The sequence below is a fragment of the Tiliqua scincoides genome, chromosome 2 (genome assembly GCF_035046505.1).
Source record: "Tiliqua scincoides isolate rTilSci1 chromosome 2, rTilSci1.hap2, whole genome shotgun sequence".
Taxonomy (NCBI): Eukaryota; Metazoa; Chordata; class Lepidosauria; order Squamata; family Scincidae; genus Tiliqua; species Tiliqua scincoides.
The window spans coordinates 70,260,762-70,287,122 of NC_089822.1; the positions used below are offsets into that span (position 1 = coordinate 70,260,762).

Sequence of the window (26,361 nt, forward strand, 5' to 3'; positions counted from 1 at the left end):
AGCTTGCGCCAGCCAGGCGCTCGTCGTCAGCGGGAGGTGTGGGAGCGCTGTGGCTCCACCGCCGCTTTGCCAGCCCAGCCCAGCCCAGCCAGCGGCGACGGGGAGTGTCTGCAGGAGAGGCGCGCGCTCTGGCTGGCTGTGGCGCGCCTCTCCAGGGGGGACCTGCTTTTTCTCTCCAGAAGGCGCGCGAGGCGGCCCGCTCTGCGCAGCCCAGCCCCGGACAGGAGGGCTGCCCCGTTCCTCGCTGGGACGCCTGGAAGATGGGGAAGAAGTGGAGGAGTCCCAGCGAGGCGGAGAAAGGCTCCCTGGACAAGGAGGAACTTGGCCGGCGGAGGAGCAGGAGCGCCAGTCGAGGCAGGTTCGCCGAGTCTTGGAAGAGGCTGAGTTCCAGGCAAGGCTCCACCAAGCGCGCTGGGCTCGGCTCGCAGCAGCCCCCGGTAAGTCGAGACGATGCTTCCGTGACGCGCTAACTTCTGGCCTGGAAGCCCCGCTGGCCGCAGACCGCGTCTGTGCGAGGAAGCATCAGGTGGTGCCCCAGAGGGCAGCGCCTCCCTCCTCCTCGGAGGATGCGCCTCAGAGCCGGGCTTGGGGTGGGGAGATGGTGAGCTTTGGCGACATCAAGGCGCTCTCAGCGTGTGTTCGTGTCGATGAGGACCGAGGAGCGACACGTTCCCTCCTCCGACCTACTTGGGAATGGCATTTGTCTTCATGGCCCTCTGGGCTGTCTGCAAAATCGCACGCCTCATGCCAGGGCGACATAAACTTCCACTCTGTCTATTGTCTCATTGACTGCAGTCTGGGCGTCAGGATGGTTGCATGCGTTGGCAGAGGAAAAAGTCAGGTCCACTTCCCTGTACTTCCAGTAGGCTGGGGAATTCTTGTTGTTAATGAGGAATAATGTGCCCTGCATTCCGCAGCCCGCTAGAGTAGAGAGCAGGCGAAACAACCTGTTGCTCGCACCTGACAAACTGCTGTACTGACATGTCTGCTTAACACAGGCACTCGCAAGAAATGTCTTCTTGCTTTGCAAAAACCAGCTTGCTGTGGTCATTGAACTGGCAACATTTGCATGCAGAGTGGAGTGGCACGTGAAAATCCTTGGAGCAGCACCTCTCGATCATCACATGGAAAATTGTGATGCATTTCCTTGTATCTTGTGAAATGAGACATACGTTCTGTCTGCCTTTGACTTTTACACCTGAGTCTAAAGATGTCTTGTTTCTCAGGCGTGAAACTAATTTCTGAAAAACATTAATATATTAGAAGACCTACAGAACAGTTTATCTCATTTGTCTGTATGCATGAAAGCGGCATCGTGGTTATGGTTTCTTATATAGGAAGGTGGGTGATACAAAACAGCTTTTTGGGGTGATTAGGTGCTGAGAGGTACACCTAAAACCTGGCTGTGGGGAGGCAAATGTCCAAGGATTAGTATTGAAAAATTCACTCATTTTCCTTAGATGGTTTTTAAGTGAAAGATGTTTCTATTCGTTTTTATTAAGGGATTGGTTTTACAATTATATATTCTGGTCATCATGGTAGATGTTCTTTTGAAAGCTCTGATTTACTGGACAATGGACATGGAAAGAAACCATCAACAGGTTGCAGAGGCCATACCAATGGAAAGAAGAAATAAAGGCAAAGGGAGGAAACTTGATGTACATTAGGGGGAGTGCCATGACCCAAATCTGAAGCAACTTGGTGCTGACACTGACAGATGATAGTGACTGGTCCTAATAATGCCCAGTGGGGGGAAATTTCACTTAAACACATGTGAATAAGTTTCTGAAGTCACATACTTCAACTGCATAACTGAATACTGTATTCCTGACTGCTATTCAGCCTGCAGTATCTAGTTATGCTGCATATAAAGCAAAATTTTTAATATTTCTTCTAATATTTTGGATAAAGGTCATGAACTAGATGCTGGAAAGCAATCATAGGTTGCCATGTTGGAAAATAAGGGAGCAATGAATAGATAGAAATAACCTTCTGCTGCCCGGTGGATTTGGTGGGTAAAAATGACAAATCTGGTGGCCATTGTGGGAAACAGACTAGGCTAGATGGGCCTTTTGCCCTGATCTCACAGAGCTCTTCTGTCTAAGAAGTTATCTGCAGTAACTTGTTGTGTGACAAAGGTATGTGAGGAGAACTAACGTGCACGTTTTCCCCAGTCATAGCACCTCACCTGAGCAATCTTGGGGATAAAATGAGTATCTGCAAGTGTTATCAAAAAAAGAAACAAGAATGTAGCACAAGAATGTGGCACAGAATATAGTGGAAGCATGAGATGTCTGAGGTGTTACTCCACCTGTCTTATGAAGCATAATTTGTTTGCTTCCGACTGTTCTGTGAGCTAAGTAGGGCTTGTGCCCTTCATTTCTCTGCATTGATGTAATATTCCAGGTATACTAAGCCCCTAAAAGTTTTCTCCAAGTAGATTCGTTTAATGTGAAAGAAGTACCTTCAGCTTGGTTCAAAATCCACCCAATTTAGGGCCAAATCCTATCCAATTTTCCAGCACTGGTGCAGCCATGTCAACAGGGCTTGCGCTGCATCCTGCAGGAGAGGGGCAGACCTGGAGGCCTCCTCCAGATAAGGGAATGTTTGTTCCCTTTCCTTGGGGCTGCATTGTGGCTGCACCAGCTCTGGAAAGTCGAATAGGATTGGGCCCTTATCCTCTTTTTAAATTGGACCTTAACAGTGTTAAATTAGACCAACTATTTTAATGTCTCAAGGTTGAGAAAAAGTCCAAGGTGCCTGACTCTCTAGGTTCTACAAAAGTAGATACAGACATTGAGAAACATTTAGAGACAGAGAACTGGAACTTTTTTAAAATAGCAGGTTACTAGTTTCTCATGGCCGTAGAAAAATACTGAAACAGGTAAGTGTCAGGCAACATGTAGAATTGCAAGGCATTTCCCTGAATCTTGTTAAATGAGACATGCATTCTGTCTGCCATTTACCTCTTGGTTTCCTGAAAGCACAGATTCACTCTCCTGGTGGATTTTCTGGTTTGAATAGAATTTGTCCAAATGTTTTCAACAATTGTATTTTTAAAAACCAAACTAGATGAGATGTTGAAGATCTGTAATTGGATTTTCCATCTCTTAAAAGTAATCCAGTGGGATGTGGTGGGATCACAGTGCTTGAGGGGTTGGGGTTAAGTCTTTGACTAAAAGGGCAACTAGCATCTTGGGAGAGATGTGAAGGGGCAAATGGTATGGGGGAATTTATGTGAAGGGGCAAATGGTATGGGGAAAAGGGATTACCCAACCCAACATGTTCTGGATATAACTCTCTTCCCTCCCCTATTCCAGTTGTTTTTATATAAATACTAGACATCAAATCATATTCCTCATCCTCTGTTTCTACACCACTGCTCTGTTCATTTCTTTTTATCATGGTCTGGTGCTGAGAGCCATTGTGTCTTCAAGACTGCCCATTTAATCTAGCAAGTGCCAGCATTCAAGCGTGTCTTGCATTTAGTTGGTATGTTTCACAGAGATGGTTGGTTCCCCTCACTCTGTCAAATGCTCTGATGAGGTTCAGTGCTCACCTTGCAATTGCTACAGGTTCACTATCAGTAATAATTTGAGTTTTCTTATCTATAAGATTAAGACTGAAATTCTGAACAAATGTACTAGGGTGTAAGCCCCATTGATCTCAGTGGTGAATAATTCTGAGTAAATTTACTTGGGAATAAATTCACAAGGCTTGGAATATATGCCCCACTGAAATCCTTGGGACTTCAACAGAACACATTTAGGACAATTTTTAGATTTTTTGTTTCCCACTTTAGCCTGAGGTCCTCATTCCACATAATCCTATGTTAAACATTTAGCAGCACAATGCTATGCATATCTACTCAGAAGTAAATCCAGTTGAATTCAGTGGGACTTACTGAATAAGTAAGTGGGCAGGATTGCAGCCAAAGTTCCATAGATGGGGTTCTTAACTTTCTTTCAATGCAATCTTAGGATTTAAAAGTGCTTAACCTTTGGCCCATGCCCCTTATTTCCAAATTGATCAATCTTTTCAAACATGGGTGCAACTCTTAATATTGTTACAAGAATAGATAATAGCTACTAGTTGGTCAACTCTCTTGCCTGACTGATTCTAGGAGAACAGTGGCTTGCTAGGGGTATGCTCATAACAGCCTTGTAATCTGGTACTTAGCTGCATGTGATGGGAAGGATGGAGGTAAGAACATAGCGTGACCCATTGCAAAACCTGCGTCTCCCCCCTCCCTTGCAGTGTAACAGGAGACTTCCATTTCTGGCAGCTTCTGCATGAGACAGAGATTGGAATAAAAGTAAGGGAGCGGTTTGGGAGTTAATAACATCTTTTAGGGTGTAGGAATGCCTCCCCAGGGGAATGATGTCACAAGTGGTTGCTTGTAGCAGTGTTGCGCTACTTATAGTCATCTAATGCTCAACCTGTATATTTGTAATTAAAGCAAATATTAAAGATTTCTAATGAGATCATGAGTCTCTAGTGAGCTCTTTTCCCTCCCCTCCCCCCCAAAAAGCTGGAATCCAGTCAGTGCTGCCCCTGGAAATTCTCACTGCTTGAGGCAATGGGGAATATATGTTGCACAATTCTGATCTCTTACTAACCATAGATTTCTGAATATATTGTACTGTGTATAAATTATATTTTAAAAATTATAGTCATGTATGTGTATTTTGGGGCAAACACGTCTTCTTTAAAGAAATTGTGTGGTTAACTTTAAAAACATACTTTCCGTCCTACATCTAGCATATAGCTGCAAAAGTTCTTAGACTGATTCCCCATCACTTCAGGCTAAAGAATCTTGGGTAGCAGAGGCCTTGCCTGATACTTCAGAGAGCCACAACATACCTGGATAGAAAGTACAGGGTTGAAAAGATAATGTTGTCTTCCTATAATGCATCTTCATATGTATGTGGTTGTATAGACTCAAAGTTTTAAAGAAACTGGACCAAATGTATGATTGCATTACAGCACTTGATGTGGTCTTGGCAGGAGGTCTTCTCTGTCATGATAGAAGAAGCTTCATGGTTGAGGATTAAACCAACATCTGTCATTTGGTTTGTGTTGCCAGATTTATTGTTTTGTACAACACTTTGGAAGTGATAACTCCCTGCTCATGTTCACCAATATCCATTAAAATTTCTCTTATGAGATAGTTTTATATTGTTGTATTTTACTTCTGTCATCTTTGGCAACAATTGTTACTGTTTAAAAGACCATGCTGCTGCACAGTCTGGCAAGTCTGTTGAACAATAAATTAAAGTCAAGTGTGTCTAAGTGGGACTAGCCTTAGGGAACACATCACAGCTGTTTTGAATTGCTTCACTGGCTGCCAGTCTGTTCAGCACAATTCTTAGTGCTGATACTTACCCATAAACACCTTATGGCTGGGACCTCAGTACCTGAAGTATTGTCTTCTCCCACATGTTCCTCCTTATGTGTTGAGAGCTTTGTCACAGGCCATTCTGGAGGCCCCTACCATCCAAAGTTAAGCAGGTGGCAATCACAAAAAGGGCTTTTTTTACTTCATAGTCTAATTATGGAATGCTCTCCCAATGGAGACATGCCAGGTGCCTAATTATATGGTTTTTCAGTGCCAAGTGAAAGTCTTCTTATTTTCCCAGGCCTTTTAAAACATATATTGAAGGGTTTTTATTGACCTTTATGTTCCCATGTTTGGGGAAGATGTTGCAGCTGTTAATTGTTTTATTTTTATTGTCAAATTATCTTATAATTGCTGTTCTGGGAATATTTTTAATTGAAGATGCAGAATATAAATTATTTTAAAATGTGAAACTTTACATTTTACTTCCTATTCCTATAGGTAAACTATAAGAATGCCAATTGTTTTTATTTAGAGCTGGCATAGCAGACAGTATCATCCAAACAAACACTTGTCAAGACTATCAGTGGACAAACACACACTTGTGGACATACACAGAAGAAAAGAAAAGGACTTTTTCATAATTGCTCATGGTTATATTTAAGAAGCAATAGGATAGATTATGGGTGGCAAGCATGCAGCACAGTTACCACAAATATCACAAGCATTTGTATTTTGTGGTCTGGAGTGGCAGTGTCTATAGATTTGGCTATTGCAGAGTCAGGTCCGTGTTTCTGCTCAACTTTTCAATGCTGTGCAGCTATCTAGTCCATCTACTCAGTGGTCAGTGTAAAAGTAACACAAGGCATGGGTAGTGTGCACTGTAGTGTGACTAATGGCCAGGTATGATAGTTATGCTCCCCTCTCTGTTCCCCATTAGGGAAGTCTCAAAGTAAGTACGTAAGGGCACAAAGAAAGTCGCTTCCCTGAGGCATTTTGAAATTAATACTGCAGGCTTAGGTAGACAGGTAGCTTGTTTCCTTTGGCTGGCATCTGAAGGACAATAGAACAGTTGGCCTATCTGCTGAAATTGGCACAGGCCAACATAACATTAGAAGAGCCCCGCTGGATCAGGCCAAGGACCCATCTAGTCCAGCTTCCTGTATCTCACAGCGGCCCACCAAATGCCCGAGGGAGCACACAAGACAACAGACACAACCTGTGTCCTGGTGCCCTTCCCTGCATCTAGCAGTCAGAGGCAGCTTGCCTCTAAAATCAAGAGCTTACACATGCCTACTATGACTTGTAACCCATAGTGAACTTTTCCTCCAGAAATTTGTCCAATCCCCTCTTAAAGGCATCCGGGCAAGATGCCATCACTACATCCTGTGGCAAGGAGTTCCACAAACTAATTACTTGCTGGGTAAAGAAATATTTTCTTCTGTCTGTCCTAACTCTCCCAACACTCAACTTTCGTGGATGTCCCCTGGTTCTGGTGTTATCTGAGAGGGAAAAGAGCACCTCTCCATCCACCCTGTCCATCCCCTGCATGATTTTGTATGTCTTAATCATGTCCCCCCTCAGATGCCTCTTTTCTAGACTGAAGAGGCCCAAACATTGTAGCCTTTCCTCATAGGGAAGGTGCCCCAGCCCAGTAATCATTTTGGTTGCTCTCCTTTGCACCTTTTCCATCTCCACTAAATCCTTTTTGAGAAGTGTTGACCAGAACTGGATGCAATACTCCAGGTGTGGCCTTACCATCAATTTGTACAATGGCATTACAATATTAGCTGTCTTATTCTCAGTGTCTTACCTAATGATCCCAAGCATGGAATTAGCCCTCCTCACTGCTGCTGCACATTGGGTCGGTGCTTTCACTGAGCTGTCCACCAGCACCCCAAGATCTCTCTCCTGATCTGTCACAGACAGCTCAGAACCCATTAGCCTCTATGTGAAGTTTTGATTCTTTGCCCCAATGTGCATGACTTTACACTTACTTACTTTGAAAAGCATCTGCCATTTTGCTGCCCAGTCTCCCAGTTTGGAGAGATCCTTCTGGAGCTCTTCACAGCCTTTTCTGGTCTTCACCACTCAGAAAAGTTGGGTGTCATCTGCTAACTTGGCCACTTCACTGCTCAACCCTGTCTCCAGGTCATTTGTGAAGAGGTTGAAAAATACCGGTCCCAGGACAGATCCTTGGGGCACAGTGCTTTTCACTTCTCTCCATTGTGAAAATTGTCCATTGACACCCACTCTCTGCTTCCTGGACCTGAAACCAGTTCCTAATCCAGGAGAGGACCTGTCCTCTAATTCTAAAAGGTTTGTGAGGTAAGACTTACCCTTAAAGAAGCCATGCTGATTCTCCCTCAGCAAGGCCTGTTTGTCTATGTGTTTTAAGATTTTATCTTTGATGAGGCATTCCACCATCTTATCTGGAACAGACTTTCGGCTGACTGGCCTATAATTACCTGGGTCCCCTCTCCTTCCCTTTTTAAAGATTGTGTGACATTTGCTATCCTCCAATGTTCTGGCACTGTGGCCATTTCAAGGGACAAGTTGCATATTTTAGTCAAGAGATCAGCAACTTCATTCTTCAGTTCCTTAACAACTCTTGGGTGGATGCTATCAGGGCCTGGTGACTTATTGATTTTTAATTTGTCAACTAGGTCTGAAACATCTTCTGTCAACCTCTATCTACTTAATTCCTTGGTTGGGGGGGGCTGTTTGGGCAGCGGTATCTGCCCGAGGTCTTCTGCTGTGAAGACAGATGCAAAGAACTCATTTAATTTCTCTGCCATCTAAGTCTCCTTTTATCTCCCCTTTCCCTCCCTCACCATCCAGAGGGCCAACTGCTTCTCTGGCGGGTTTCCTGCTTCTAACGTATTTGAAGAAGCTTTTATTATTCCCCTTAATGTTGTTGGCCATGTGTTTAGCCAGTCCATGAGAACACTCCTGCCCATCAGACAGAGTCAAAGGGTAGGTAGGGATGGCCCAGGTTGTCATGAAAAATCCACTCAGATGGGATCATTACCTCACTGAACCTAGGTTAGCTACGGTCGAGCTCAAAGATGCATGTGTGAGTGTTCTAATCTGGTTCCTCAGAATGAATGTGTGTGTTGTTCAATCTACTCTTCTTTGCTGGGTTTGGAGAGATTTAATGGAGCTGGTAGAGGTGATGCCCTTAGTAAGTTCAGTTAGGTAACAGCGAGAGAGACATTTTAGTTTGATTTTAAAGTTTGCCTCAATTATCTGCTTGTAGTTTTGCTATGATCTGCACGTGGGCATTTCCAATGCCCAAGCTATTTTGAAAGGCTGCTTGTTCTTCCCTTCAGGCAAGGTGATGTAGCTCAGAAAAAGGTCTAGCAGCTAGACCAGCCATTTTCAACCACTGTGCCGTGGCATACTGGTATGCCGTGGATGGTCTGCAGGTGTGCTGCAGGAGTTTGGGGGAGGATCATTTGTTAGCAGAGCCACTGTGGGATGCCAGCTTCTGTCAGCAGTGCAGTGTGACTTGTCAATTGTCAGAAAACTGCTGGTGTGCTTTGACAACTTTAGCAACTTGTCGGTGTGCCATGAGACAAAAAAGGTTGAAAATCGCTGAGCTAGACTCTAGCAAAATGTGTCAGGTTTTCTGGTTTATTTTCAGTCCATTTATCAAAATCCTCCCAACAATAAATTCTAATCACTTTTCTTCTCCTGCTGTTGTTGAAACTTGAAATAAAACTGTTCTATTTTAGCCTCTAGTCTGCCTGGTCCCTAGTTACAGGGAGGTTCAGTGGATTGTCATGCCTCTGCAGATGCTACTGTGAGAGATTATAATAAGATCCCCTGGAGTTTAAAGTTCTTCTGAGAGGGCTTTTTTCTTTTCTAGATAGACTCCCCGTGTCTGGTCTTATGGGCTGGGCTAATGGCTGTGGGTTCATTCTACCAAGGCTTTTGCCCACTCAGCTACTGTCCAACAAAGATGGGCAGGAAGGAATGATTTCCCTGTGTCAGCCTGCAGTCTCTTGGAAGTCCCCTCTTGTCTTGATGAGCTGCCTGATGTGAACATCACTGTTTGCGTCATGGACAGGCCAGCTATGTATATTTATATTCAAATGTCATGCCATGGAGAATGTTGTCACTTTTTGGAAAACAAACTGGCAAATTTACCTAATTACATTTCTTGGAGGTGACAATTTAAGCTACTTCAATATTGGAAACTAATCAGTGACTTGGATTGAAAAAGTCCATGGAGACATAAATAGACATTTAGATTTTGGTACCAGGAAATGAGTAATAGCAATATGGAAGACTTCATTTGAGCATGAAAATGCTAAACTTATTACTTACACCTATAGCAGATGTTGTAGGTTCTTATCTGTTACTGGAAAATGAATTTCCTGTTAGCCTTGGGCATAATGAAGGCAAAGAATTGTTTGCAGTATTAGAAAACTTCCTTGCCTGTATTGTATGGCATTTACAGTTCTTCTGTTTTTGGAACTCCTCAAATACTGCAGAAGAGCAGCTGTTAAGAGCATATTGCTTAACTTGAGACAGTAGTACCCTGGGTACATGTAGACTGTGAACCCTTTCTTACCTAGAGCATACAAAAGATCCTTTTTCAAAAACTTAATCAAAAAAGTAGTGAGCTTTGGGATTATTATAATGGCTGGATCAAGAGTAAGGGTATTCTTGGTGAATTTTGCAGATAGGAGTAGATAGCTTTTTAGGTGCTTGGATATGGCTTCAGAGAAATCAGGCAAGAGTAAAAGTGAAGCTGAAGAAGCATTTTTTTAAAGATCTAGCACAAACATAGAGGGAAACTGGCCCCTTTCATTTCTCAGATGCCTATATAGTATAGAAGACAGCACTGAAGACATATGATGCAACAAGTATCATTTGCTAGATGAAGTACTTAGGCTACAATCCTACGCACACTTTCCTGGGAGCAAGCCCATTGAACATAATGGGCCTTACTTTTGAGCAGACCTGCTTAGGATTGGGCTGTTAGTAAGATATGTAGGTTGGGCCAACCAAGGCTTATTTAAAACATATGAAGATGTTACAAAATATGGATGGAGACTGACCTCTGTGTTGCTTTTTTAATAGCTGCAAACTAGACAACATATTTTACAACCAGCAAGGATTGCAAATTTAGGAAGGCTACTGTTACCATTTGAATTATTGATGCAAAACAAAGAGAAAAGGAAAGGTCTATTATCTCAAGTATATAAATACTTAATGGAGATAGGGGAAGAAAGGGTTGAGGCCATAGAGAAATGGGAAAGAGATCTGGGCAGGGGGCTAACAGAAGAACAATGGGGGCATCTATTTAACAACATGACACAAGTGGCCTGAGATAATAGCTCCAAAGAAAATCAAGTAGAATATTACATAGCGGTAATACCTATAGTTGGGGTGGTATATTGTAACAAGATTATGAAGAATATATTACGGAGCAAATAACCTATGTTGGAAATTTGGTAATAGGTCTGGCACATTTATGCATATGCCCTGCCAACTGGGCAAAGAGGAACTTTAAAAGGTGGCATCATCTTGTATTTAGCTTGGGGAGAGTGATTGCATTTGTTCTTCTCAGTATGGCATCTTTTCCAGGGGCTCTTGCTGGTGTATCTTCTGCCTCTTTTAGATTGTGAACTCTTTGGAGACAGGGAACCATTTATTTGTTTCAGCATGTAAACTGCTTTGTGAACTTTTGTTCACGAAAGGGCATACTTTTGTTGAAAGGTGGTGTATAAATGTACATAATTATAACCATTTGCATACCTGGTGGACATGAATAAGAGTAAAAAAAAGTTTTGAAAGGAGGTAACTTCTGCCATTAATAGGATATCCTAATCTGACTAGAACAATAAGATGTGCAATAGAAAGAAAATCCTTAGTATGTATATTAGGATATATACAACCCTGTTAGACTGAGTAATTGTATGTTAGTTATGAACTTGATTATGGTTGCAAGAATAGGCAAGCTCTTGGAGGTGGGGATGGATTCCAGTATAGTTAGCAGCACAATCCTATGCATGTCAATCTACAGAGTTTAATAGGACTTACTTCCAGGTAAATTTGTATAGGACTGAAACCTATGCAAATGTTGGCATGTGCATGAATGAAATCATGTGGACAAAGATATACTGGAATGGGAATTGGAAGGCATTGGATCAGTTTTGGAGTAGCTGAACACTTTTTAATAAACTATTGGAATATATTAAAGTCAGCTGAAGCCATAACACAGGACTAGTTAGAGTAGCCTCCCTCCGCCAGATCTGCGGGTGTACATTCCCACCACTACCACTGATTCCCAAAATCATGTATAGCAGTGAACCCTATACTGTTACACAGGAAACAGAGAGCAAGACCTCTCCTATGTTGATGTCTGTGGCTCTGCAAAGCATTCTCGGGTGATAAATCAACTGCTGCAAGGCATTCTGGGGGCTGCCAGTACTTCACTGGCTGCAGAATAGCTTCAAAATGGCTTATGGATTGCTTCAGGATGGCTTCAAAATGGCCACCCAAAATTCAAAATGGTTGTCGCAAATGCAGGGAATAGCTTGCCATAAGAAATATTTGCCAGTTGAATGTACAACCCAGTGATGGGAGGGAAAATGAAACAAAAACAGTGAGTCAGGAGACAGAATGACAAAAAACAGTACGACAGGAGAAATTTGTGAACATGGAAAACTGAAACCACAGCAACTGAGTCCGCGGATATGGGGCGGCTATTGCACGGGCATGCTCCTGTATAAGGACATAAACTTAAATACCAAATACCAAATGCAGATTAGTCCGAACTATTGTGTTCACCATCCTCACATATGGCTATGAAAGTTGGACAATGAAAAAAGCAGATAGAAAAAATTGACTCATTCAATTTTCAGCTATGGTGTTGAAGAGCCTTTCATATTCCATGGACTGCTAAGGTCACCAACAAGCGGGTACCAGACCAAATTAAACCAGACATGTCACTGGAAGGAACAATCGCCAAACAACGGCTTTTGGCCATGTCATGCAATCAAATTCAATGGAAAAAGCAATTATGCTTGGAATGGTAGGCGGAAAAAGACAGCCAGGTCGTCAAAGGACAAGATGGCTGGACACCATCAAGGCTGACATTAATCTGAACATAGAGCAACTGAAAGAAATGGTCCAAGACCGAAAACTTTGACGCCACTTAGTCTATAGGATCACCGAAAGTTGGACCCAAATCTATACAGCTCGAAGAAGATAACATAAGTACGTGAGGCCTTCCACCTTGAGAAAAAGTTTCTAATCTTCTATGATCTCAGAAGATGGTGAATTTATACTTTGCAATTTCAATAGCAGTTGTTGATGGCTATGGAAAGAGGCAGGCTTTGTGCAAGGTCACTGGTTCTGCAACTTGATTCTTCCTGATTTGCTAAATCATGACTTGGGTTATCTTTTAATCATTGTACAAGATTGTCTATTTTGCCCACATATTTCTTTTCAGGAGATTAAATTAAAGGCAATATAGGTTGGGATGAGTCAACTGTCCATAACAAGAGAATAATAGATGCTCTACATTTCATAAATGACATGTTCATTTTCTCTGTCTGCCACAATGGTTTTCTAAAGAGCAAAGTGAGCAGGGTCATTGGTCCTTCAAAGACACTGGATCAGGCAGGGGATGCACCTTATTGTACTAACCAGTTTAAATCCAGGCAAAACAAGTTTTTGATTGTCTGTTTTTACTTTCTGTCATGGTTTTTGCAGAATAATGGCCCAATCTTATCCTAGGCCACCCCAGAGAATGCAGTGGCACTACTGCGTGCTATGGACTGGCCATAGACCAAGAATCCTGGATCCAGGAATCCTGTGAACCTGATCTCTCAAGGGGAGTGGAACTGCATGCAGAACATACATTACTGCTTGAATCAGCAGGCCAAAAACTAGGTCAGCCTGTCAGGTCTTGATTTGGTCCCAGTTTGTTTGCTCATATCCAGCCCTTACACTGATTTGCAGTGTAGTTATTAGTCAGAGTTGGCTATGTTATATCAACAGCTTCTCCAGTATGGGACAACAAAGAGATGTACACCTGGGTATTATCTACATATTGATGGCTATACACACTGCCCTGAGATCTTTGGAAGAAGGGTGGTATAAAAATGTGAAATATTAATATTAATACATTTTGTAGAAAAACACTGGGCAGCATCCAGAATTGCTTGCTCAGAGGAGGGGAAGCTCTGAATGCTATCTCTCAAAGGGAAGCTGTGGATGGAACATGGAATACAAATTTGAACAAAGTGGAAATAGTAGTTAGTAGCCACAGATCACTCTTGCCTTCTCCTTTTTTCCCCACCCACAACCCAGGTTACATAATTAACTTGTGAGTGATGAAGTTTTCATTCACTAAATTTTTTCTTTATGTTGTTTATGTCTCTTGTATTCCTACCAGAAATAAAAACTGTGCTCAACAGGTAATGTTGCTGGCATGGTTGTAATTATTGGTTTTGTAGGCCTTGTGCCTTAGGGCATGAAATCCCTGCAGAGGGCTCACAGATAGAAAAAAATGTTATCTCATGTCAACTCCCATTTAAGTTTAGTGAAGCAAACAAGCTGTGCTACACTGGCATTGTACATTATATCTAATAAAGCACAATGAAGAAAGATAGCAAAGATACAGCAGTTCAGCATAATGAGCAGAAAACCTAACACTTTCTGGAGGAACAAAGAATGAAAACTAGCCAAGTGGAAAAAGCCAGGTTTATTAAATGGCAGTTTTGGTATTAAACATAGTTTCAGCATAGTTCTTACAATAAAGGAATGGTGGTAGAATGACTAAAACAGTTTCATCCAAGGAAGGGAGGATACAATCAAAGTGTTACATAGAACTAGCTGACAAAATGCAGAAATAAAAAAGATTATAGTAGTAGCAGTAAAAAAAAATGCAATTTTGAAGCATAGATTAGTTGTTCAGTTATATTAGCTGGCATTTTAAATCTAATGGTAGTTTGGAAACTTTATGTTCAATCCACCTAGCTTAGTATTGTTCACACTGACTGGTGGTGGCTCACCAAAGTTTCAGACAGGAATTTTTTTCTGCCCTATCTGGAGATATTGGGGATTGAACATATAGTCCGTTCTCGTTATCTGCTAGGGTTTTTTTTTTTTTGTATTGGCAACCTTCAGTCTCGAAAGACTATGGTATCGCGCTCTGAAAGGTGGTTCTGGCACAGCGTCTAGTGTGGCTGAAAAGGCCAATCCGGGAGTGACAATCCCTTCCACACCGGGAGCAAGTGCAGTCTGTCCCTGGTCTGTCTCCCTGGCTATGGGCCTTCCTTCTTTGCCTCTTAGCCTCAGACTGTTGGCAAAGTGTCTCTTCAAACTGGGAAAGGCCATGCTGCACAGCCTGCCTCCAAGCGGGCCGCTCAGAGGCCAGGGTTTCCCACTTGTTGAGGTCCATCCCTAAGGCCTTCAGATCCCTCTTGCAGATGTCCTTGTATCGCAGCTGTGGTCTACCTGTAGGGCGCTTTCCTTGCACGAGTTCTCCATAGAGGAGATCCTTTGGGATCCGGCCATCATCCATTCTCACGACATGACCAAGCCAACGCAGGCGTCTCTGTTTCAGCAGTGAATACATGCTAGGGATTCCAGCACGTTCCAGGACTGTGTTGTTTGGAACTTTGTCCTGCCAGGTGATGCCGAGGATGCGTCGGAGGCAGCGCATGTGGAAAGCGCTCAGTTTCCTCTCCTGTTGTGAGCGGAGAGTCCATGACTCGCTGCAGTACAGAAGTGTACTCAGGACGCAAGCTCTGTAGACCTGGATCTTGGTATGTTCCGTCAGCTTCTTGTTGGACCAGACTCTCTTTGTGAGTCTGGAAAACGTGGTAGCTGCTTTACCGATGCGCTTGTTTAGCTCGGTATCGAGAGAATGAGTGTCGGAGATCGTTGAGCCAAGGTACACAAAGTCATGGACAACCTCCAGTTCATGCTCAGAGATTGTAATGCAGGGAGGTGAGTCCACATCCTGAACCATGACCTGTGTTTTCTTCAGGCTGATTGTCAGTCCAAAATCTTGGCAGGCCTTGCTAAAACGATCCATGAGCTGCTGGAGATCTTTGGCAGAGTGGGTAGTGACAGCTGCATCGTCGGCAAAGAGGAAGTCACGCAGACATTTCAGCTGGACTTTGGATTTTGCTCTCAGTCTGGAGAGGTTGAAGAGCTTTCCGTCTGATCTGGTCCGGAGATAGATGCCTTCTGTTGCAGTTCCAAAGGCCTGCTTCAGCAGGACAGCGAAGAAAATCCCAAACAAGGTTGGTGCAAGAACACAGCCCTGCTTCACTCCGCTTCGGATGTCAAAAGGGTCTGATGTGGAGCCATCGAAGACAACAGTGCCCTTCATGTCCTTGTGGAAAGATCTGATGATGCTGAGGAGCCTGGGTGGACATCCAATCTTGGGGAGAATCTTGAAGAGGCCGTCTCTGCTGACCAGGTCGAAAGCCTTTGTGAGATCTATGAAGGCTATAAAGAGTGGCTGTCGTTGTTCCCTGCATTTCTCCTGCAGTTGTCTAAGGGAGAATACCATATCAGTGGTGGACCTGTTGGCTCGGAATCCACACTGCGATTCTGGATAGACGCTCTCTGCAAGTACCTGGAGCCTCTTTAGTACAACTCGGGCAAACAGCTTTCCTACAACGCTAAGGAGAGAGATGCCGCGGTAGTTGTTGCAGTCACCCCTGTCACCTTTGTTCTTGTACAGCGTGATGATGTTTGCATCCCTCATGTCTTGAGGTACTCCACCTTCTCTCCAGCAGAGACAGAGGATTTCATGCAGCTCAGTGACGATGATCTCTTTGCAGCATTTTAGGACTTCAGCAGGGATGCTGTCTTTTCCAGGTGCCTTGCCAGGTGCCTGCTAGGGTTAGGTTCCTGGATAACCTAGTGCAGTGGTTCTCACACATTTAGCACCAGGACCCACTTTTTAGAATGAGAATCTGTCAGGACCCACTGGAAGTGATGTCATAACCAGAAGTGACATCATCAAGCAGGAAAACACTAAACAATTCTAGGCTGCAATCCTACCCACACTTACCCAGAAGTAAGTCCCATTTACTATCATTGTTAAAAGAATATACATAGTAGCTTATTAAAAGTACAAGTCTGTAACATTTCCCCAAATGCAGTCACATACCAGTCTAATATATTAAAAATAAAATATTGAAATGAATGGGGACCCACCTGAAATTGGCTCACGACCCACCTAGTGGGTCCCAACCCACAGTTTGAAAAACATTGACCTAGTGGATACCAAATTAGTGGATACTGAATCAGGGAAAATGGGGTTAGGTTCCAGGGGACCCTCTTCATCATACACGCTATGAACTTTCTGAACCTGAATCTTACCTTGAAGTCTATGGCTCTGGGTACTAGCGAGGGCTCATCAACCTCTCCAACATCTGATGCTTCCTCCTCCGTGCTGGTTTTCCCTCAGCTCACTGAAGGTTGCTGGTCCAACAATGAGGTCTCAAGAGTTCAGCAGTGGGGAGCAAGTTGCTTCACCCATCCTCTTTCTCCCCCTCTCTCTTGGCTCATTATCTGAGCTTGTCCAGCCCTCAGGTAGCCTTCCAGAGACCTTTCATCATCACCATCTCATCATTATTAGGGTTGTGAAGGTTCAGCTGGAGTCCCTGTGGTGATGCCCAAGATGGTGGGGCAGTTCTGGAAGTGGACATGAATGTGTCCAAATATTCTTTGTGGGCCAATACCAGTGACTGTTTGATGTGGAAAATTGACCCAAACCAGGCAGCTTTCTAAAAACTGAGGAGTATAATTGGCTGGAAGCAATTACTTCAACCCCTTCCCCTATCAGCTGTATACTGTATAGGCATCTCTTCCTCTCCTCCTTGCACAGCACCAGCACTGCCTTCTGTTCACAAGAAGCTACTGTCTGTCCTACTCCCACAACCTTTCTTGACACTGTTTGCCTGCTCCTAGCTGTGCTGAGCCCCCCACCCTGAGTGCACTAGCACAGTATTTGCAGATAACAAGAACAGAGTTTCTGATAACAAGAGGTAGGTGGCAATTCTGCCCCTTGTGGATAAGTGAATTCGAAGATAGCAAATTTGCATATAAAGAGAACTGACTGTATGTGCTCCTCCACTGATCTACAGCCCCTCCTTCAAGTAATATGTAGTATGGTTCTAGCTTGGTCTCATTGACACAAAGGAAAGTTTTTTTTTCCTCTGTCAGATTTTTTTTTTTTAAATATTTAGTCTTACCCACAGCTCATTGTTAAACATGGAATATTTGCAGGACCAGTCATTAACTGGATATGGATCAGATGTCTTGATTAATTGGGCCCTGTGTAATTATATTCTTCATTATTTGCTTTCTTTGTACCTAGAACGCTTGCTTTGGTAGCAGGAGGTTGCAACTATATCTTGTCTATTTTGCTAATAGCTGCTATATTTTTAATATCTTGAAAAACCCGCTGGCTTATTCTCACTTTAGATAAAGGAAGGGCAATATTTAGATGAGAGATACAATGCCTAGAAGCAGTGCCAGCCTTTTACTTTTTCATACCTGAAGTGAAAAAAATCAAAAGGACACCTGTTTCCATGTTTTTTGAATGACATGCAAAGATGGAGGTTATGAGTAGGAACATGTTGAAATTTATTGCCCTAAATGTCTGTTTTAGATTGCTTAATTGTAAGGATGATCTTGGTTATATGTCCAAAGACTGCTCTTTGTGAGAGCCACGTGCTTCTTAGTCTTGGAGGAACCCTTCAATGACAACTTGTAACACTTGTGAGCTTGGGCCAGTTGTTTAAAAACCAGCTCATGTCAGTTCAGGGGGAAGTAACTATCAAAACACCCTGGTTTGTTATTGGTTTTTGTTGTGTACTCATCCTTGGTGATAGCTAACTTGCACTGAATTGTGTGTTCGTAATTTCAGGCTTAGTTATGTTGTTACCACATCCCATGGTAGTGATTTCTGGTGGCTTTTAAAAAAAGACAAAACTAACCCTGTTTTGATTTGGTTATATTTCTGCGTATGTTAACTATTGGTAAGTGAAAAAGTTAACTGTTGTGAATTAATAATAAACATTATTATATTTCTTTAGTCACTATCCTAGTCCTATGTCTCCAATATAAAAGAGTGTTGTATTAGGTTCTTCTGACTAAAGATCATTCACACCTCTATCCATTTTTGTTTCTCTCTCTCTCTCTCTCTCTCTGTGTCTGTGTCTGTGTCTGTGTCTGTGTGTGTGTTGCTGGATGGTTGCACCACTCAAACTTTTTAAAATAGTCCCATAAATTTTTAAAAGTATTTTATAGCCATAAAAATGACTCTTATAAAGGTCATTTTATGTTTTTATTGCTAAAATGAGGAGCTTTAACCAGCCACTGGTTTAACTTTAACTGGTACCACAGCTTTAACTGGTACCACTGATGATATTTCCCAATACTTGGTCCTACTGGCATGGGAACTACATGACACTGCTCTGCCCTGACTCTATGGAAGTGGAAATGCTTGGGGCATCAGAGCAGTGATGATAAGGTATAGCTGCGCAGCAGTCCAGCCTGTCAAGAGAGGCATGGGTTGAACAAGAAGGTGCAGAGTGAAAGAGTTCAGGAGACAGTAGCAACTGGAGAAGACTCTTCCTGACTCTTCCTTACTGCAGGTACAACTGTGTGGCAACCTGCCTACTTTTATGCATAGCACTTACCTCTTGTGGCAATGGGCAATCAAAAAGTGTACCTGAAAAGTGGCCCCTGGGTGGGAGAAATCTTCCCTGCAAAAGATTTAAAAAAGTTGAAAAGTCCTGACGATCTTTCTCACAATAATTCTAACAGGAATGCATTTGTATCCAAAGAAAGTTAGTCGTGATTAAGCATAATTGAGACAAGTTAGTTGTGACTAACTCAAATCCCATTAGTTCCAATAATACTTAGTCATGACCAATATTTCCTGTAAGGGGTCTATGCCTCTGCATGGACCCCTTCAATTGTTGCATGGTTCGGCATCTTCCAGCATTCAGCAATAATGTCATACATCATAGCAAACTTCCCATTCATCTGAGCTGCACAACTGGAGGTCTACACAACTTAGTAGAAACAATAGTCATGCCTGCTCACTGGTCCTTTGAATAATGCCAAAGGAAATTATCCAAATGCCAACAAATTTGGAAATTTGTTTGGTGCTATTGGAAAAAGTCTTGTGCTACCATGCTATCTTTCCTCTTGCAGGCTCCAATTAATTGTCCTTTACAATTTACAGTAAATCAAAGCTTGCTGTTACAGCTGAACAAGCAACCAGCATAAATGCAATATGTTTCTAATGAGCTGAGTTAGTGGTGGTTTCACATTTTTGTACTATGATTGTTAATCCACCTGCATAGCATTTGCCTTTAGTCAATGAAGGTTAATAAGCCCCAAATTTCAACATGATTTTCAGTACCACAACTGTATTTTATCCTTAGCATTCAGGTCAGAGAGTTCATCCCTTGTGCAATTAAGTAACTTCTATACTTTTAAAACTAATTTAATACTTTTTATTCCTGGGATTAGGAACTTTTTAATGGGCAAAAGCCCTCAAGTTTTGCTTCTGATAACAGATCAACCATGTATTACAATTATATTGCAAGAAAAAAAATCTAAAGAAGCATTCAACAAATTTTCAATCAAACATGGGCCTTGTGATATAATGAACTATGCAAGAGGGATTGTAGCAAGAGAATATCACGTTGTCATTCACCAGGAACATAATTTAAGATTACAGAATCAATTTTTTTCTCCTTTCATTTGGTGAAAATAAATGGCTAGTGAAAAGAGGCAATAAAAGAAATTAAGGTTTCCTTCCTCTGTTCTAGAAACACAATTACAATGTGTTTCAATAGCAAAAGCAAACAAAGCAAAAATAGCAGCATGTTTTTCATTATAGGGCATAAATGCAAACTGTAACAAACAGCAAAGGACTGTACAAAATAGCATGGAAATGGGTTGTCCCTATAAATGCCCATCACTGAAGACATAGTTCAAATTAGGCATATTTAGTAGAAGCAATTAGAACTCTTTTGAAGTAATTAATGAATTGCAGCTATTTATTGATAACTATTTTCCTTTACCAGGGTAAAAACTAAATCATAACTCTTCTTATTTTTTATTTTTTATTAAACAGGGCAAACAAAATAGTTTTCTGAAGCTTAGAGTCTGTAGCCATTTACTTTACTCACAGCCCAATCCTACCCAAATCTCCCCACCCCAGCTGATATAGCCATGCCAATGCAAAACTAAGAACAGCCTCACTGGATCAGGCCATAGGCCCATCTAGTCCAGCTTCCTGTATCTCACACCGGCCCACCAAATGACCCAGGGAGCACACCAGATAACAAGAGACCTCATCCTGGTGCCCTCTCTTGCATCTGGCCTTCTGACATAGCCCATTTCAAGATTCAGGAGGTCGCGCATACACATCATGGCTTGTACCCCGTAATGGATTTTTCCTCCAGAAACTTGTCCAATCCCCTTTTAAAGGCGTCCAGGCCAGTCGCCATCACCACATCCTGTGGCAAGGAGTTCCACAGACCAACCACACACTGAGTAAAGAAATATTTTCTTTGGTCTGTCCTAACTCTCCAAACACTCAATTTTAATGGATGTCCCCTGGTTCTGGTGTTATGTGAAAGTGTAAAGAGCATCTCCCTATCCACTCTGTCCATCCCCTGCATAATTTTGTATGTCTCAATCATGTCCCCCCTCAAGTGCCTCTTTTCTAGGCTGAAGAGGCCCAAACGCCATAGCCTTTCCTCATAAGGAAGGTGCCCCAGCCCCGTAATCATCTTAGTCGCTCTCTTTTGCATCTTTTCCATTTCCACTATGTCTTTTTTGAGATGCGGCGACCAGAACTGGACACAATACTCCAGGTGTGGCCTTACCATAGATTTGTACAACAGCATTATAATATTTGCCGTTTTGTTCTCAATACCCTTCCTAATGATCCCAAGCATAGAATTGGCCTTCTTCACTGCTGCCACACATTGGGTCGACACTTTCATCAACCTGTCCACCAGCACCCCAAGATCTCTCTCCTGATCTGTCACAGACAGCTCAGAACCCTGAGCTGTGAACACTGTGTAGCCACAGGAGGGGGAACAGCCAGAAAGCTCTCTTTGGGGTAAGTGACGTTTTGTTCACTTACCCCATGGAAATCCTCTACCACCACCATCGGTCTCCTCAGATCTACACCCAAACTACTTTCCGATAGGGAAGTACTTTCTTTCTTTCTTTCTTTCTTTCTTTCTTTCTTTCTTTTTTGCTGCATCCCAATATCAGGAAAACATGGCCTTGCACACTGGTGTATTCTGCTGTGAGTGGCACTGATGGACTGATGTCCCTTCTAGTTTTTGGTCTGAAAGGACTAGGGGACATCGCTGCTGTTAACTTCCTAGGAGTAACAACAGTAATTAATGAGTCACCCTGCATTCTTTGGACTCAGTGAGGGAAGTTAGACTCTCAATTTAAATAGCAGGAAAATTTGTGTTTCATGCCCCATTTGTGTAAAATAAGAAATCTTCTGTTGTTGCCATGAAGTTTAAACTTTATGATAATTTTTTCTGCATGAAATTGTGATGCAACAAACATTCCAAATGTTCTGCGTAGAAAGATCTTAAAATAATAAGTGTCTATAAAAGTGGGTTCTTAAGGCTGAGACGGTGATTTAGGTAAAGGAATAAACATTATCTTGTTTTGTTAATGGTACTTGTTTGAACTGAAATACAGGAGAGAGTTGCTTAACAACGTTCTGACCAGTGACGGCCCACGCTGGTCCCTGTTCACCTCCCCCCCCCCCGCCTCCAAAACTGAGGGGAGCCATGCTCCTCTTGCCTCCGGAGGCTTTTCTGAGCCTCTATAAGGTTCAGACTGGCTGTTTTGGCCAACAACATGTTACTTACGGTTTCCCAGGAAACTGGAAGTTGTGTGTTTTTACCTGAAACAGGCTTTCTGAGCCTCATAGAGGCAGTACGCGGATGCACGCTGCTTCTGTGTGGCTCCCCTCACCTTTGGAGGCTTCACATAACTTCAAGCCTTGCTTGTCCAGGGAGGGGTGCCAATCTGCATCCCTGTCGCTAAGCAACACATGACTGTAGTTTCAAGATATTGTTATGTGTCAGTCAAAAGCTACCAAGACACAGGTTTTCCAAACAAGGTCACTGCTTTAATTTTTTTTGTTTAGGTCCTTTGGTCCTTTTGGCTTCCATAACAAATTGCTCTGCAAAGTGTTACAAGATAAATTTTTCAAGAGCCCAATTGTGTCCAGTTTTCCATCACTGAAGCAGCCATGCCAATAGGCCATGCACTGCATCTTGTGGTGAGGGAGCAGTCACAGAGTCCTCCTCAAGATAAGGGTTTGTTCCCTTATCTTGGGGCTGCATTGTGGTTTCATCAGTCCTGGAAAATTGATTAGGATTGGGCCCTAAGATACATTTCCTAGACAAAACTATTAGGGGTGGCAGATTCTAGTTCACAGTTCCTTGTGGTGAACACCTTGATAAACTATTTAGATATTTATAATATATCACCTTATGTCCATTATCTTTTTGTAGGATGAGCTGTAGATGTTGTCTGGGGACAAGACCTCTTTTTGAAGGGGAGATCGTGTTATGAGTTTGATCAACTTGATGACTGTGAATGGAGCTATTGCCAGGCAACTGATGAGTAGTTGGGGAGCTGACAGAAGAATGTTAGTGTTCCTTAATGATGGGGAAGGGATGTTTTCCATCTAGCTAGTGAAGAGGTCAAATAAACAGTTTGGAGCAAGTCTGAATTTGGAGCATGGGGAGTTAGCTAAAAATGGGATGCAGCTGTGGGGGGCTGAGACAGTTGCTCCCGAGGAAACGGATGCAGGATTAGCAGCTGCAGTGATTTTTTCTCTTTAAGGAAGAACCTGCCTGTTTATAAATAAACCAATAATGTAAGGAGCACAAGTCTCCACTGTGCTCATAGAACGTAAGAAGAACCTTGCTGAATCAGGCCAAGGGTTCTTCTAATCCAGCTTCCTGTATCACACAGTGACCTACCTACCAGATGTCTTGGGGAGTACTCAAGACAACAATACCTGTACCCTGTTGCTAATCCCTTGCATCTGGCGTTCATTAGATAGGCTACCTCTAAAACCCAGAGGCTGCATACATCATGACTTGTAACCTATGATGGACTTCCTCTATAAATCTGTCCAATGCTCTTCTAAAGGCATCTAGGCTAGGTGCCATCACAATGTCTTGTGGCAAGGAGTTCCACAGGCTAACTACGTGCTGGGTAAAGAAATATTTCATTTTGTCTGTTCTCACTTTTACACTCCTGCCTGTCAATTATACTGGATGACTCTTGGTTCTGGTATTTTGTGAGAGGGAAAACTTCATACTCTTATACAGGGGTGTCCAAAGTTTTTGGCAGGAGGGCCACATCATCTCTCTGACACTGTGTCGGGGGCCAGGGAAAATTTACATTTCAAATTTGAATAAATTTACATAAATGAATATATTAGAGACAGAACTTATATGAATGAATGAATTTTACTGAGCTTTTTTGTAATACACATGAGATCCAGAAAAGGGGGGTTGTTAAAATAATTCCTGACACATATAACACACCTCTTCCTAGGGAAAAGTACAGAACAAACTTAAAAGGAGTCAGAGTGGATTCCTTCCCCCCCTTGCAGGAGCATGTTTCTAGTCTCTCTCTCTCTCTCTCTCTCTCTCCCCCCCCCCCCATCCTGGCAACAAGCAGCAGCAGAGGAACACAGTCAGGGAGCTGGTGGGCTCCTGCCCCCTCAGGACAGGAGTTTGTTTCTCCTCATTCACACAGAGAAGGGAGCTGCCTGTCTCCCTCTCGCAGTCCCTCCCCCAGCCTGCACCCACTACCAAACAAACTTAGAAGCAGGCAGAGAGCTATGTGTATTTCCCCATTCATCCCCTCACCTTCCTCCCTCTGCCAGCAACCCCAACAAGCAAAAGCAGTAGGTTTCCTCCCCATTCAAACATCCCATGAGTTCTTCCCTGCAGTGCCCGCCTCCAACACAGAGCACTCACAAGCCCAATCTGATCCACACTTTCCTGGGAGTGAGCCTCACTGACTCTATGGGACTTACTGCTGAGTGGACATGCTCTCCAGCTGCATTCAAACATCCCCAGGACTTCTTTTCTGCAGTGCCAGCCCCCCAACACACGCAAGCAGCACAAATAGACTCACCAGGACAAACAGACCCAGGACTTCTCACCCCATCTGACGCCTGCACTCAGCTGCAGCCTCCCCAACCTAATGGGAGGGTTGCGTATGGGCGGGGCTCCTGCTCTCCTCTGAGTGCTTAGCCTTTTCCTCACTGTTGTTGCAAAGAGGGGTAGCAAGGGCTCCGGTGGGTCTCCAGTGGGCCGAGTACCCATTGGAGATGGGGGGCTCCCTGGGGGGCTGGATTGGGGCCCTCCGTGGGCTGCAGGTGGCCCAGGGCCGGGGTTTGGGCAGCCCTGCTCTTATAGAACTTCCTTCTATTCATTTTATCTATTTCTGCAATGTGAACAACATTCTGAAAATTCTGTAGTGATTGAAAAACAGTACAGAAATATTTATTTTCGTAAGTATCAGATACTTTTGTAATTTTTTAAAAGACTTCAGCCACAGACAATTTAAACATGTTTGATCTTGTTGAATGTGCTTAATATCAATGTTATATTTTAATCAAGCCCAAATAATGCTGAAGGCATTTTGCACATTAAAACAACTTTTGCCGTAATTGTGTGCAGCTTCAATAGTCATCTTGACATTTACTGCAGGTAAATGCAGAGAAGCTGCAATAATATATTATGAAGGGTGTGGGGGTGGGAAAATATGTTGCTGAGACCAGTTGTGACACTGAGGGCGCAGTCCTAACCCCTTATGTCAGTGCTTTCCAGCACTGGCATAGTGGTACCAATGGGACATGTGCTGCATCCTGCAGTTGGGTGTCACTCAAGGAAGCCTCCTCAAAGTAAGGGAATGTTTGTTCCCTTATCTTGGAGCTGCATTGCCCTTATGTCAGTGCTGAAAAGCACTGACATAAGGGGTTAGGATTGCGCCCTGAGGGTGCAATCCTAACCCACTTTCCAGTACCGACATAAGAGCAACACAGCTTCGAGGTAAGGGAACAAACATTCCCTTATTTTGGGGAGACTTCTGTGAGAGCCCCCCCCCCCCCAACTGCAGGATGTAGTACATGTCCCATTGGCACAGCTATGTCAGTGCTGGAAAGTTGGTTAGGATTTGGGCCTGAGTGAACCAAGTGATGACCAAGGAGTGCCAAGGCCTGTGCATTTACTGATCATCAAATCTAAATACAGGTGGGCCCTGATTATCTGCAGGTTTGGAACTTGCAGCTTTGGTTTGGCAGGGGTTCTGAACCTGCATTGGAGTGCTTCACCTGATCTCCTGGATGTGACTGGAAGTGCCTTCCAGTCATGTCTAGGAGGCTTTCAGAGGCCTAGGGAGGTAGTGTGCCTTACAAGGCCAGCTGGAACCTTCTGACAGGCACTTCTGGTTTTTGCTAAAATGGAAGTGCCTGTCAAAATATCTGACTGCGGAATTCATTGTCCGCAGATTTCTATATCCAGGGTAACTGAGGAGAGAGAAAGACCCAATGTGTTGTCCTTGCAGAGACTTGTAGTGGTGTGTCATCATCATGTTCAGATGCATCACCTGTCCCATGCAAACCATCCCCCCCTCCATTTTCTCAGCCACTGTTTGGAATTGGTACCATACCAACTGAAGGCAAGGGAAAGTTTGGTTTCTTGGTCACCTTGTATCTTTTACCAATAGTCATGGCACATATGGATATGCACATTACAGCATGTTATTTATGGATATGCCTAGCATAAGAAAGCGGTTCTGGCATCTTAACTATGTGCAAAGCCACCCAGAATCCTCATTGTGCCAGAACATTTCTTCATGATAATGAGCACAGTGTAATTGGTATGGAACTCGAGCACTGTGTATATTAGCTTACCAGTTTCTAAGATTCATATTAAGAAACA

At 43.2% G+C, this 26,361-nt stretch overlaps 1 protein-coding gene across 4 annotated transcripts in view; it reads left to right on the forward strand.

Moving 5' to 3' along the window:
• The first annotated feature begins 260 nt into the window (after positions 1 to 260).
• The window catches only part of TRPM3 (transient receptor potential cation channel subfamily M member 3), a 375,460-nt gene continuing 349,359 nt past the window's right edge, over positions 261 to 26,361 (forward strand). For all 4 annotated transcript variants that reach the window (XM_066616650.1, XM_066616652.1, XM_066616653.1 and 1 more), the window contains exon 1: positions 261 to 437. In XM_066616650.1, coding sequence (XP_066472747.1) covers positions 261 to 437 — 177 coding nt within the window. The remainder of the gene's footprint in view (positions 438 to 26,361) is intronic.